The following is a 13,363-nucleotide window of genomic DNA, read 5'->3' as shown; positions in this document are numbered from 1 at the left end:
TTGGGCTAATTGGCTACCATAAGCTGAGTGGTGGTAGAATTTTAACCACCACCACACAACTCTGGTATGGACTCCCTTTGAAGCCCTTTATGGGAATAAGCTCTTTATTCTCGACTCAGATATCAATTCCCTAGTAGACATTGTATAGTAGTTGATGTAAGGCAGGGAAAAACTCAACAATATTTTAAGGGAACAATTACAAAAGGCACAAAATCAAATGAAAGTACATGCAAACAAACATCGAAGCGAAAGAACATTTGAAGTGGGAGGCCAGGTTTACCTGAAAGTGCAACCTTACAGATAGTCGTCTATGGCTTTGAGGAAAAATTTGGAGTTGGTTGCACGTTATTATGGCCTTATACAATTGAAAAGAAAATAAGATTAGTGGCCTATCAACTCAAGCTTCTAGATGATGCCAAAATCCATCTGGTCTTCCACGTAAGCTTGCTTAAGAAACGAGTGAGGGACAAAGTCATTACCTACGAGACATTACTAAAGATTGGAGAGGACAGGTAACACAAAGTCTATCCTATAGCGGTTCTCGATACTCGCATAATCAAACATCACAATCAAGCTATACTTTTAATCCAATGGATCAATTTGGGACCTAGACAAGCTACTTGGGAGGACTTTTCCGTTCTGCAAAGCCAATTTATTGACTTTGATCCTTAGGGACAAAGATTGAATTAAGAATAGGGCATTGCCATGAGTCTAAAAGAAATGAAGGGTTTTGAATTATGACAGGGAAAGACCGAGAATTAAAGGGCCAAGAGACTGGGTAAAGTACTGAAATAGATGGACGGGATAACTAATGGGCTTGAAGAGTGAATAAAATATGAACGCAGAAGAAACGGGAAAGGGAAAAGAAAAAGGGCCAACAAATCTTCATGTTACAGAAGGAAAAGCCTTGATATCTACAGTTGAACGATTTTAAGCATAGAATCCCTAAAATGCTAATGACAACCGTCTAAAAATAATTCGATAGTACAATTTCGTTACAACAATTTCATGCATAAGGATTGTCGTAACAACTCTTTCTCTATCATGAATGAATTATCAAAACTTTTCTCTTCATTTTCTTATTTTCTCCTTAAACCTCTAGATTCTTCAAAAAATTCAATAAGCAAACAAATGAGTTATGATTAATGTTTCTTAAACTGAATCGGTAGTTAAATTGATCAAGCCATCAATTTTTCAATTAAAAAATTATTAAAATTTTAAAAAAATAAATAAAAAAATAAATTTTAAAATCTAGTTAAATTAGTTCATATCAATTTCCAAACCAATCAGTTCAAAGCCCCTCTCCAAACTGATAACCCAATTAATTCCCTATCCAACTGACCAGTCCAATCTAATTTAGACAATATAGATTAGAACACAAACTCACTTCAAATTTAGATTTTTCGTTGGGGCTCAAATCTAGAGTGAAGAGTAGCGAGTTTATTAACCATTTTAGACAAAAATGACCTTAGTTTTTATTATCCCTAGATGGTAAAGTATTTTCTAGCCTACCCTTACAAAACAATTAATTAATTAAAATATTTATATAAACACATAAAATGAAATTATTAAAATTTTATTTGTTAAATATCATTAAAAACACTTATAAGATAATTACTAATACACTTGGATTAATGTAAATAATTATTAAAATAAACAATAAATAATTACATCAATAATAACAATAAAGAAACAAAATTATTACGATAGTATTATTATTTTATCTCCCACGTCGGAAGAAACAATAAAATGGAAAATTGAAGAGAAGAACGGTATTGATTGGGGAATAACTTATTATATTCATAACAATATGTATATATATATATATACAACTACCAAACCAAGTTTAATCTTTGAGCAGAAACCCAATGCAAGCAATTTATGATCCTAAAATATTTCTGCAAATCCTACTATATAACAAATGAAATAAAGGAAAAATCTTCAACCTTATCCCAAAACTACTTAATAGCCTGTCATATCTTCATCAAGCAGACAATCCTTGCAAGCCAGTGCCTACCAATTTCACCTTTTAACCCAAATTGCTTGGGAAGGGAAATTCAAAAGGCGAAATGAACCAAAACAATAGACCTGTTATATACTGCTGATCTAAGTTGTTCGATTTGTGATCCGCTAATCCGGTAATATCATGGTCAAGAGAGAGTATTTTACCTTCAATGATATTTTCCCCTTTTCAACAATCAGCCTTGCACCTGAGACAACCCAGTACCCAGGTAAATCCTGGGGTCCTCTACTCATCTCTGTTGTGTCTACAAATTGCAGAACTTTTGGTGGTTGGCTCGGCATTGGAGGGCCCCCAGGGTACAACGCGGAATTTATATTGACATCGGCTGGCCGTGGAGCGTGTTTCTGTGCACCTGTAAAGCGAGTGCTAATAAAAGTTGAGATAATCCCAGATTTTTGAGCCAAGCCAGGAGAGCCATCCCACTCAGGCTGCTTGATGGCCTTTGCACCTATTAACTTGGAAAAATGCAACCGTAAGAGTAGAACTTTCTTCAAGCCATAGACTCCAACTTCAAAGTGAGCACCAGTAACAATAGAGACATCATCATCAACATCTACGGGTGCTGTGCAGACATGGGAGCAACTCTTCCACTGAACCTTCTCATAGTATTTGCGTTCAGACGAGGGATCAGAGACACTGACGCTTGGTCCATCCTCAAGCTGGAACGCCTTTGGCAGTGAGGAAAGATGCTGCAAGTGAATTGCCAAGCGGTTGCCTCTTTTGCCTTCCAAATAAAGCCGAAGGCCAGTTACAGGCTTTTTATCTACATAAACCTGTCAAAGGAACTCAAAGCAAAGTAAATGAGTACAAAAATAGTTATAACAATAGCTTATTGACAACATCGGTGGCATTGCCATATTGACTTTCAATGAATTGACAAAATTCACAAGCATTTTCTTATTTTTGTACAAAACCCGTTAAAGAGTAAGGATATTTTACAGGAAAAGAGGAGGAAAAAATGTTATTTTCAAGATGGTTTATAGTTCCCTTGACAATGACAACAAAATGTTATTTACAGCAAACTCGAGATGCAAAATCAAATTCATAATAAAAATAGAGGAAAAACAACTAAGACTAGAGGCCCGAGCTTCCTTAATTTGATAATAAAGTAACATCAAACAAATTCCTTGCCTATAATCTTTAGTGCACACAGTCTACCAAATATTTAACTTCCCTATAACAACAATGACAGAGTACTGATTTTAGAGTGTAATTAAATTCTTTTATCCTCCAACAATTGTTAATCAGCCTATATATATTATTATATATATGATAGCTATTTTGCTGCTGTCTGAACTTAAACATATAGTTCTAAATTTGATATCACATTTTTGGTCATGTGGATGTCTTACAGCCAGTTCAACTCCAAAATCAGTTCTACCCTATTTAACTTACATTAGGATTTCAGGACATTTCTCTTTTATGGCCAAATAACATCTAAAGTAACTTAGGGTTTCTATCAAAGAGCATACAAGGGAGCAAGGATATACATTTTGAGAGAAACTACAACATTTAACAATGCCTGTGGATATAGCATATTAACTTAGCACAGAAATAGACTATGATACATCATTTTTGCTTTCTAATTTGGTTCACATTTAAGCTCCATCAAAGGCATGCACTTTGGGTGTGCTTAGTTGGGTGGAAAAGTGAAGGGATCAGAGGACGGAGTGAAAATGTGGAAAAAGAAAATAAATTTTGAGTGTTCTTGGTTGGGAAGAAAAGTAAGAGGAAAGATAATAGGAGAGATGATCATTTTCCATCCTAATGCATAAAAATCAATCCTTCCAAATTGGAATGATGAGAGGAGAGAAAATGAGAGAGATGAGTATGTTAGTTCAAAATTATGCAATTTTTTGAAATTTTTATCTTCTTTCCTTTCATTTTTCAACTCTACCAAGCAATGTATGGAAAGGAAATGTAACTTTCTTTCCATTTTTCCATCTTTCCTACCAAGCACACCTATGGAAAGAAAAATTATGTTTTCCATCCTTCTAGTTTTCTACCCCTTCAATTTTCCATCCTTCTAATTTTCTTTCCACTCTACCAAGCAAAGCCTTGTGGCAACTAATGCATTAACATGCCACACAGGCACAGAGACAATACATCAAAGTGTCTGCTTTAGTTTTTATCCAGCGTAACACTGGGTTTTCACGTTGGAAAAGGCAGAAAGGTAACATAAAAGACTGGGAATATTACCGGTGTTGTGTTAACATAAAGCTTAGGGCCCATGAAGCTAAACTGCAATGATGCACTATTTTGTTGCTTCTTCTGAGGACCAAGGGCAAGCTCACCAAATACTGGTGCCCACTGCTTTGGAAGCTGAAACTCCAAAAACTGGTGTAGTTCATCAATTGAAGGCTTATCTGTATGTAAAAGGAAAAACCATAAATGGATAATGCTTCAATTCCTTGATACCAGAATCAAATTTTGGAAATGCCAAACAAAAAGCACAATGAAGACAAACATAAATCTAGCAACTCATTTATCTTTAATTTCTATTTCTTAGAAAAAGAAAAATAACAAATCAGTTTAGCTTCAGAATATATGCTGAAAATGATATTGATATTTATTTAGAGAAGTAGGTGTTAGTTGTTTTCTTACTTATGAAGGTGATCAGAATCTTAAGGACAAGGATTGATACATGCATATACATATTATAATCCCAAATGAACCTTTGTATCCAAAGAAAAGCTTGAGGATATTTACAACTTTTACATTCACAAAAATTACCATCAGAAACCAACAAACCATGTCAAGTCAAAATGAAATGATGATTTGATAATGACACAATAACACAAGGACAAAAAAACCTGAATAATCAAGTTATAGGACAAAGCAAGAATGCTTCTATTAAAATATACAGCTGTGATGTCGTCTTTTTCATTCAAACTTCTATCCTCCAAGAAAACATAAAAGAAAAAGCCGAGGAATAAAGCCAAATTTGGCACTATATTATGGATCAATGTGAATCTCGCCACAAATTAATTTTTTATCATTTTAGGACAAAAATGCAACAGAGCAGAGAAATTTCTGAGAATTTCTACAATAACAGAATATTCGATCTCCATAACTTCACATCCACTGCTCACTTAAAATTAAACTATAATGGAAAATTTTAATGCAATTGAAAATACAACATTCACCCATTGCATAGGGACAAATTTGGCCATAGAGTTAAAACACAAATGAAGTTCCAAATATCTTAAATGGGGGACTTTAAAGTTAAGAAACGAGCCACAAGAAATCCCAAAACTGAAATTAGGAATAGGAGATTTGAAGTTCATGGAAAAGCTTGTAACAGCGTACCATGAATTGAACTAGGCGAGATACCTTTTCTTGATTGTAAGTATCATCCTTTTAAATTTATCACATCAAGGTCCTTAAAAGCCAATGCTACTTGTATTATCATTCATGAATAAAATTGCTTCATACTAACAGATAACTTGTATACTAAAATTAACTCTGACGTTAAATTAAACACCCTCACTGCTCATTTAGATTATTCGGTTCCTCCACATAATATAAAGATAGAGTTTCTTGTCATTTAAGGGATGCAACAAGATGATTCGCCACAAAATGAAGTATGCATGCATACGCAATTAAAGATATAATACTAATGAATAAAGGAAGGAAATGATGCTTGGAATAATAGCAAACCTACTTGTCTTATCAAAGCAGAGAACATGGTCAGACTAAGAAAATTTTGGTCAATTCCTAAATTTTTTCACAGAAGAAATGAATGGGAGCCATGCATCATCAATGGAGAGCATGATGCGAGCATCCCTTTGAAAGGTTAAGGAAGATTAGAGATCTATTAATGGAAACTCTTCCAAACATTAAAAGTAGAAGTGAGAGCTGTTTAACGAAGATTGCTCAGGATATTTGATTGCAAGAAGTGAGAATTAATAAAATTGTAGAATTTCCACTCATTGCACTAATTACTTAGGAGCAAACTGAGAAAGCAAGTTCACTTCTATACCAGACTTTATTTCAGTAAATAGTCCTTCCCTACAATATATTGCCAAAGACATTACTGTAATTTCAAAAAATCAAGCAACAGAAATAGTAGATATTGACCAGAAGTGTATAGTATCTATCAGAAGTGCCTACTTTTGTGATGCCAAGCAATTACACTTTCCCTAGATCAGATTTCTAGAAATGCTTAGCCAAAAGGCTTATTAACAATGGATGATACTTTTAAAAAATGCAGCTTATATGCACAATGGAGAACATTTCCTTACAAAAGATTTTTATGGCCAAGACAAGTCAACCGGAGACTAGAAAGACAAATTCATCATGAACAGAATGATTAATATAGACGATACCCATCAAGAAAATGATAATGAAACACATTGTCAGCCAAACAATAAGCTATGGTTTTTATTTTGCAGAAATTATTTAGTCAAAATTTGTTGGAAATTTCAATCATTGTTCAGATGGTAACCACAAATTTGTTTAAAAGATATCAGTAAATAATGAATTAATTTTTGTACGTACAACGAAGGTATAGATTGATGGCATGTGTCAGATATCCACTCCCATTAACTCCAGAAAGCAATGATGTGATTGGGATAAAAGACATGGAAATCACATCTGGTTCAGACTGAACAGTTTGACACCATTCACTGTGTGACAAATTTGAATTCAACTTCCCTCCCTTCCTTTTGCATATGAATTTAATATCCTGAAACTGCAACATGTTGATATAAAGCTCTTAACTGGAAAGCTACATTTGATGATAATAAAGAATTTGAGGTTATTAAGAGGCTATTAAGAGCATTTGTGGCATGTACTAAAACAAGCGATGCATAAGTTCATTCACTCTCTAAACATTAAATTTCTAATATAAACTTATTTTCAAGCAACGTACCTCCACTTCAGAATAAGAACTAGTTTGAAACATGTCCATGGAAGCTAGCCCGTGCTCTTTAAAAATCTGAAAGATGAACCATAAGTAATTTTAATGTATTCATGTGTGCTTTTTGCATCTAATGCAATATAAAGTGCTAACAAGCAGATCTAGCGGGTTAGTTATTTCAACATGAACTCTGTTTGTAGCCAGCAAACAGGTATAGGCTTGATATTAGACTTTGTCTTTGTAAAGAAGCTGGTTAGGATGAATCAAAATGGCAAACTTTTATAGGTTTCCCAATTGTATCCTTGACTGACTGGATTTATCATAAGTTGGGAAAAAGAATATGCTAAAACTTCTTGTAATAAAAACTCACATTCTTGATCAAGTTCATGACTACCTCCTAGCCTAGGGTATATGGAAGTTTTCATTTTGTTGATCAAGTAACATTCACAAACAGACAAAGAAAAATGAAGCCGATTAAAAATCTATCCCCAAAAGTCTCGTCTTGTTACAAGATCCATGCCCGTCAAGTTTTTGAGGCTCTATATTCATTGTTAAAATGAAAGATAACTGAAGAGAACCACACTTGAGTAAAAGCAGATGCATACAACCTTTCGAGGCTGAGATGGCATGCATTGTACAACTTTGGAGTAGAATTGAGTTAAAAAATTGTAACAGTCAGCAGACTCACAGCAGACAAAGGGATTGGGAAGGATTAAATCTTTGCTGATCAGTTTGGAAATGTAGGAGAATAAATTTCATTCATTTCAAAACTATCAAGTCATCATGATTCATGCACAATAACCAATAAGTAAACCTACTTTAGGACTTTGAGGCTAATTCAAGCCCAAAGTCTATATAAAAAGAATAAAATAAGGCTATAGACTTGATGAATGGGGAAATAAATGATCGTTAAAACTCTCTCCTTGCTTACATAAAAACAAGTAGTATAATATTGGTTGTTCACCTAAAACTGATTTTGAGAAGACAAAACTTTAATAGGATTTTCAAACTAAAATTGGTTTAAATGTAACCTGGATTTGTTCTAATAAAGAAGTGTCATTGTTTGTTGCCAACCTTAAATTGATTTTATTTTAAATGACCTAACAAAATATAATTTGACCTTTACATGCAATTCTCATAGAAGTTACATCTTCACCTTCAGATCTATTTTGGTAATCTCACTGATTATTAGTGAATTAAACTTCTTCACAACAGAAAAGAAGAAAACATACATTCCAAACATCTTTAAAATTCTATTGCCAATCTCTCTATCCTTGCTCTCTCAAAAGCATTCAAGAAATCATCCAACACATGAGAACAATTGTCCAATATCAAATTCAGTACAGTAATGTCCGATAACTTATTTTAATTGCATAAACAAAATATTTCACAAAATTTCTTTCCAAAGATCAATCAATATTGAAGGAAGCAAAGTTTAATGCAATTCAATTAAAACACAAGAAATCCAACATCGAGTCATAGTATAGTGACAAATTTGGCATTTACTCAACAAATGACCAAGAGTCCTGGCTTTCAAAGTTCTTATATCTACAATTGTTTAAATATTTGTATATAAATTCTGGACTTACTTTTAACTGAGTTTTAATAAATTATTGAGTAAATCTGTCAAGAAAAGAGAAAACTGCTTGGCTATGAAGGTTATACTTCGGTCTTAAAAGTAATTAATGCAGAGATCAAATCTCAACCATCATAGATAATAATTGTAGAGGTTATATCCTAGCCCTGAAATCTCTAGTTCGGATAATCTTGCAGAATATTAGTGAATTAATCTCCTTAGTAACAGTATACCAAGAGGGAGAAAACATAGGAGTCTTGAGGAAAGGACCAAGCCTCTTTAAAATCTCTATGTTTTGTTTATTTATCCTTACTCTATCAAGAGCTATACTACTTGGACTCATTTTTCCTGAAGCACATGTGTCGAACATATATTTTGACAAGAGTATAGGAATATATGAAAAAATATTAGAAAAAAATAGAGCATACCCATGTCATACATATCCAACACTAATCCCAAATCCGAATACCATAGATCTAAAACATTTGAGTAGTTATTGCACGTATTGCACTCGTTTGCTTATAATTAGAATTAATTTTCAAATCTCCATACTTGATCAAGTTGTGCATTGTGATAATCCAATTCACTCACATTAGTCTAAGGTCAGTTATTACGTTCCTATTCTTATTATGCTGTTATTTGACTAGAAAGTGAAAACCTTTTAAAGAGACGGAAGAACTTGGATTATTTGAGATTTATTTGTATCCAAAATTTAGGTCAAGAGTTGTTGAGAAGTAATATAAATAGTTTTCTGGACACTTTTATCCGCTGTGTTATGGTTGGATATCATTAATTAGTAGTTCGACAACCCCAAAAACTAGTGTTCTCGTCTCAACTTCAATTTTGCATCAATTTTAGAATTTATTTTGGTTCTCATTTGCTGTTTCTACATCAGCACAGCCTCATCTGAACTTGAGCTAAAATCAATATTCTCTCTACATTTCATTGGACATCAAGTGATTCCAATTTACAAGAAGAAGTTTAGATGTTGCTAACCTTTTCGCTCTTGTTTAATTTATCATAGTTGGTCTTGTGCTGAGTTTCTTCTAAGAGCATTTTGTTTGCCAACTCCTTTAATTTCTGTTGTAGTTCAATTGGTTGGAGACCAGATGAATGCATCTGTTTCATATATACAACATCTTTTCCACCCATCTTCACACCAACAATAATGTGGGTTCCATACGTCTCAATAAATCTAAAATACGAAAACAACATAAAGTTTCAATGAGACTTAGAAATTTCATGAATCAACCATGATTTGTAGCAATACTTCATCTCTCCAGAAGTCAAATAAAACAGTAAAGATTCATCAAAGAATTGTTTGAAAACTAAAAGAAACCCTTCATAAAAGGCAATTTTTCCTATAATAGAAAGCAATAAGGTGCAATTTATAACATAGAATTGCTTTAGCCTTCAATCAACAAATTTTATCAATTAATTTAACCTCCACAATAATAAAACTATCATCTCGTCACAGGACTAATTAGGTATATATCGGCTTTATGAGACATGCACTTCCTCTATACAATTATCCAAATTGAAAAGATACAGAGGCAAACCTAGAGAAAAGAAAATGCAAGAACTTATTAGTTTGCCAAGGATTGTGGAATAATGAAACTAAGAATAACAAGTAACAACCAGAAAGCTATTTCTAAGAATGATTTACCAAAAACTAGAAAGTATTATCATCAAATTTAGATCTTAGTCAGCTTGACAACAAATATTCAAATCTATATTGACCAAAAATTAAAGTAATAATAAGAACGGTGGAAGGAAGAGTAGATACTGACTTAGCTAGAGCAGGAGGATCCCATGACGAAGGGACAGCTTGTTTGACATGATCACATAGCATGACCTGGGATTTCTCTAATGCAACGTTGTAAAGTGTAATGAAAACACCATCAAAAGCGAGCGTTTTAGTGTTGGCAGCATCTTTTTGCCAACCTGTTGTGAATTCAAACGCAACATTGAAGTGTCCCGATGGAATTTTACCCGACAGAGACATTTCCTGGTTAAACTGCTCTGACATCTACAAGCAAAAAATACATCACCCACAACTCGCAGTAACCAAAAAAATAATGTCAAAATAAGCTGTCAGTCCCTTTACTTATTGAAGTTTGAAATTTAAGACCCCGTACTTTTTTGATAGAAAATACTCAAGTGCCCAATAATTGAAGTTAAAATATGCTCCAAGTCCTGGTACTCTTCATACATTTGGAATTTAGTCCTATTTTTATTTTAGAAAATTTAGTCCCTCTAAAAAAGTAAGTACAATTGTTAACACTATTAAAATTCTTCTCTTAAATTCAAATTCATTGCAACATCATAGCTACCAAGTAATTTCTTCTTCTTCTTCTTTTTTTTATTTCAAAATGCCACACCAGCAAATTTAACAGAAAAAGTTTTAACAATATTAAAAATCTGAAAAGTAGAAATTAAATTACTAGAAACAAAAGTAGAAAGGCTAGGAGACTAGAAGCATATTTAAACCGTTATTGAATTAAGATTTTTAAATAAAAACGTAAGACCACTTAATTTTTAATTTTTAGTAACTGTTTATACAGGACTAAATCTCAACCTAGGTAGAATTTAATAAAGATACATATCTGATTCAAACATAAAATTCATTTAAAAAAAGAAAAGGTAAATAGATACCTGCTGAAAAGAAAGGACATCAGATGCGAACCTCATCCGCTCTCCCTTATCGCATTTGATATATTTGGGAACGTTACGAACCAAAACACCACCAGGAACGGCGACGTCACGGACGTGATCGTGGTCGGCGATGGTAATCAAGTTAGAAGCTTTCTTGCAGAATTTGAGCTTGAGATCGACGGTGAGATCGTAACCCAATCCAATGGACTGAAACGCAGTCTCGGCGGCTTTCCTCGCCATCTTCTCTGGAACAACAACAAGTCTTGTTCTGTAATCATGATGTCCATATTTATGTGCTGAAATAGGAAGTTGAAGAAAGGAGTGGTCAAATTTGGCACATTTTCAACGCCGTCGTGTGTTTTTTTTTTTTTTAATTTTCGTTTTGGGGTTTGGTTTTCGTGAGTTGGGTGAAAAAGTAGTTTGGAAGGAAATATTGAAGAGAAAGTCAAATGGGTTCGGCGCAGCAGTGGCTTCTTTTTTTCTTTTTAGGACACGAGACGAAAAACGGTGGGAACTCCCGCGGTTTTCTTGGGTTAAAATTTGCTATTAGGTATTGTACTTTACAAAATTTTAGATTTAGTCCTGTTTTTTAAAAGTTAAAAATTCACTTTTTATTTCTATTTAAAAACCTCGGTTTAATCATTAAAATTGTTTATATTTTCTATCAAAATTTATCAATTTAAAATTTTAATTAGGATGTCTTCATACGGGATTGGCTATGATTGACAAATATATATATGTTAAGTTTCTAGTATGGATCGTACATGAACGGTAGTTGGAGTCGGCGGCTCCTCTAGGTTCCCCCATCTGGGATCCTTGGGGAAGAAGATCAAGTTAGCCTTTGCGAACAGTTTGATGCGCTATCTCCCTTCAACCCTTTGAGCGAAATGTGACAAAAGAAAAGAAAATCTATGGACCAACCCCATCGTCTCCACCCCGTAGGAACTACGAGATCACCCCAAGGACGCCTTCGATATCCAGGGTCGCGGACCGACCATAGAATCCTGTTTAATAAGTGGAATGCATTAGCTATCCGCTCTTAGGTTGGGCAATAAGGGTCGGAGAAGGGCAATGTTTATTATAAATAAATAGATATTATAAAAAGAAACTAGATTGTATTAATAATACAAAGTATAAGATCAGTGATTGGTTTAACATAAACATATAAAAAGGAGTTAACCTTCATTTTTTCCACTTTCATTCATTGATTCACTCATTATTACGATGAGATAGGCATGTTTCTATCTCACACTAAGCCGGTAAATTAACAAAAAGTAAATCGAGAATTTTTAGACAAATTTTGACAGAAATTACCATTGATGATAATGATAAGATTAAGATTTTTAAATTGAAAAATGACGATTGAAATTTTTTACTTTTAAAGTACAAGAATTAAATATCAAAATTTGTCAAAATACAAAGGCTAACAACATATTTTAACTTTTTTTATATATAAATATATAATGAATTAAAATATATTTCTCACACAAACATATTGAAAGTTCGTTAAATTTGTGTAAACAAATCGAGTTGGGAATTAATTTGGGTATTAATCTAAAAAAAGCATTGAATCGATTAATTTGAAAATTTGTAGAGACTAGTTAAATTAGATAAAAAACTAATTAAACTAAGTATATGAATTAAATTTTCTATTATCATTTTTATTTAAGCGAATCGAATGAATCAATCGAATCGATAACCAAATCACATAATATCAACCATATCAATTTATAATGTTATTTACAGACCGCCGATACAGGCACATGATACTAAAGGATTCACCGATGTAGGCAAGCGATGTAGACAAGGGGAGATCACAAATGCAACATCGGTGTTTACATCATATTTATATACCATTTTTTAAAATTTTTAAAATTAAAATTAAATTGATAGCTTTTATAAATATTAAGAATATATTTATTAAATTTTTAAAATTTAAAATAATAAATTTTATAAATATCGTAATTAAATTTGTTGATTTTTTTAAATTTAAGATTAAATAGATAGAATATATTTTATGATTTAGGATTAAATTAATCATAATAATCACGTGAACTAAATAATTTAAATATCAAATTTATCTCAAGACTTGAACTGAAAGTAATGGAAAATGTTGTCCTTCTCCTTTTTCAGTCTTACTTTCCTTGTTTTTTTATATCCCCTCTATACTCAATTTTGAAATCTCGAGTACTTCTTTATTTTCTATGACTTACCCTTACCTACTACCTTATTTAAATTAGATATATCA

At 32.8% G+C, this 13,363-nt stretch overlaps 1 protein-coding gene across 2 annotated transcripts; it reads right to left on the bottom strand.

Annotated features, from left to right (window-relative positions):
• Nucleotides 1-1,779: 1,779 nt before the first annotated feature.
• On the bottom strand, nt 1,780-12,078 carry LOC107941134 (MACPF domain-containing protein At4g24290). Of its 2 annotated transcripts, none has more exons than XM_016874674.2 (8): nt 11,880-12,078; nt 11,116-11,411; nt 10,251-10,489; nt 9,457-9,655; nt 6,897-6,962; nt 6,524-6,710; nt 4,223-4,389; nt 1,780-2,796 (listed from the first exon to the last, which is right to left on the bottom strand). In XM_016874674.2, exons 1-8 carry the CDS (start codon nt 11,920-11,922, stop codon nt 2,131-2,133), a joined length of 1,863 nt encoding a protein of 620 aa, XP_016730163.2. In that variant the 5' UTR covers nt 11,923-12,078; the 3' UTR covers nt 1,780-2,130. The 2 variants fall into 2 exon arrangements, with proteins under 2 accessions (XP_016730163.2, XP_016730162.2); XM_016874673.2 differs by having other exon boundaries at nt 6,524-6,716; nt 11,880-12,075.
• Between the last annotated feature and the right edge of the window lie 1,285 nt (nt 12,079-13,363).

Source organism: Gossypium hirsutum, chromosome A05, assembly GCF_007990345.1.
Source record: "Gossypium hirsutum isolate 1008001.06 chromosome A05, Gossypium_hirsutum_v2.1, whole genome shotgun sequence".
Lineage (NCBI taxonomy): Eukaryota > Viridiplantae > Streptophyta > Magnoliopsida > Malvales > Malvaceae > Gossypium > Gossypium hirsutum.
Note: the sequence above shows the minus strand (reverse complement) of the source record. Positions and strands in the feature narration are given on the sequence as shown.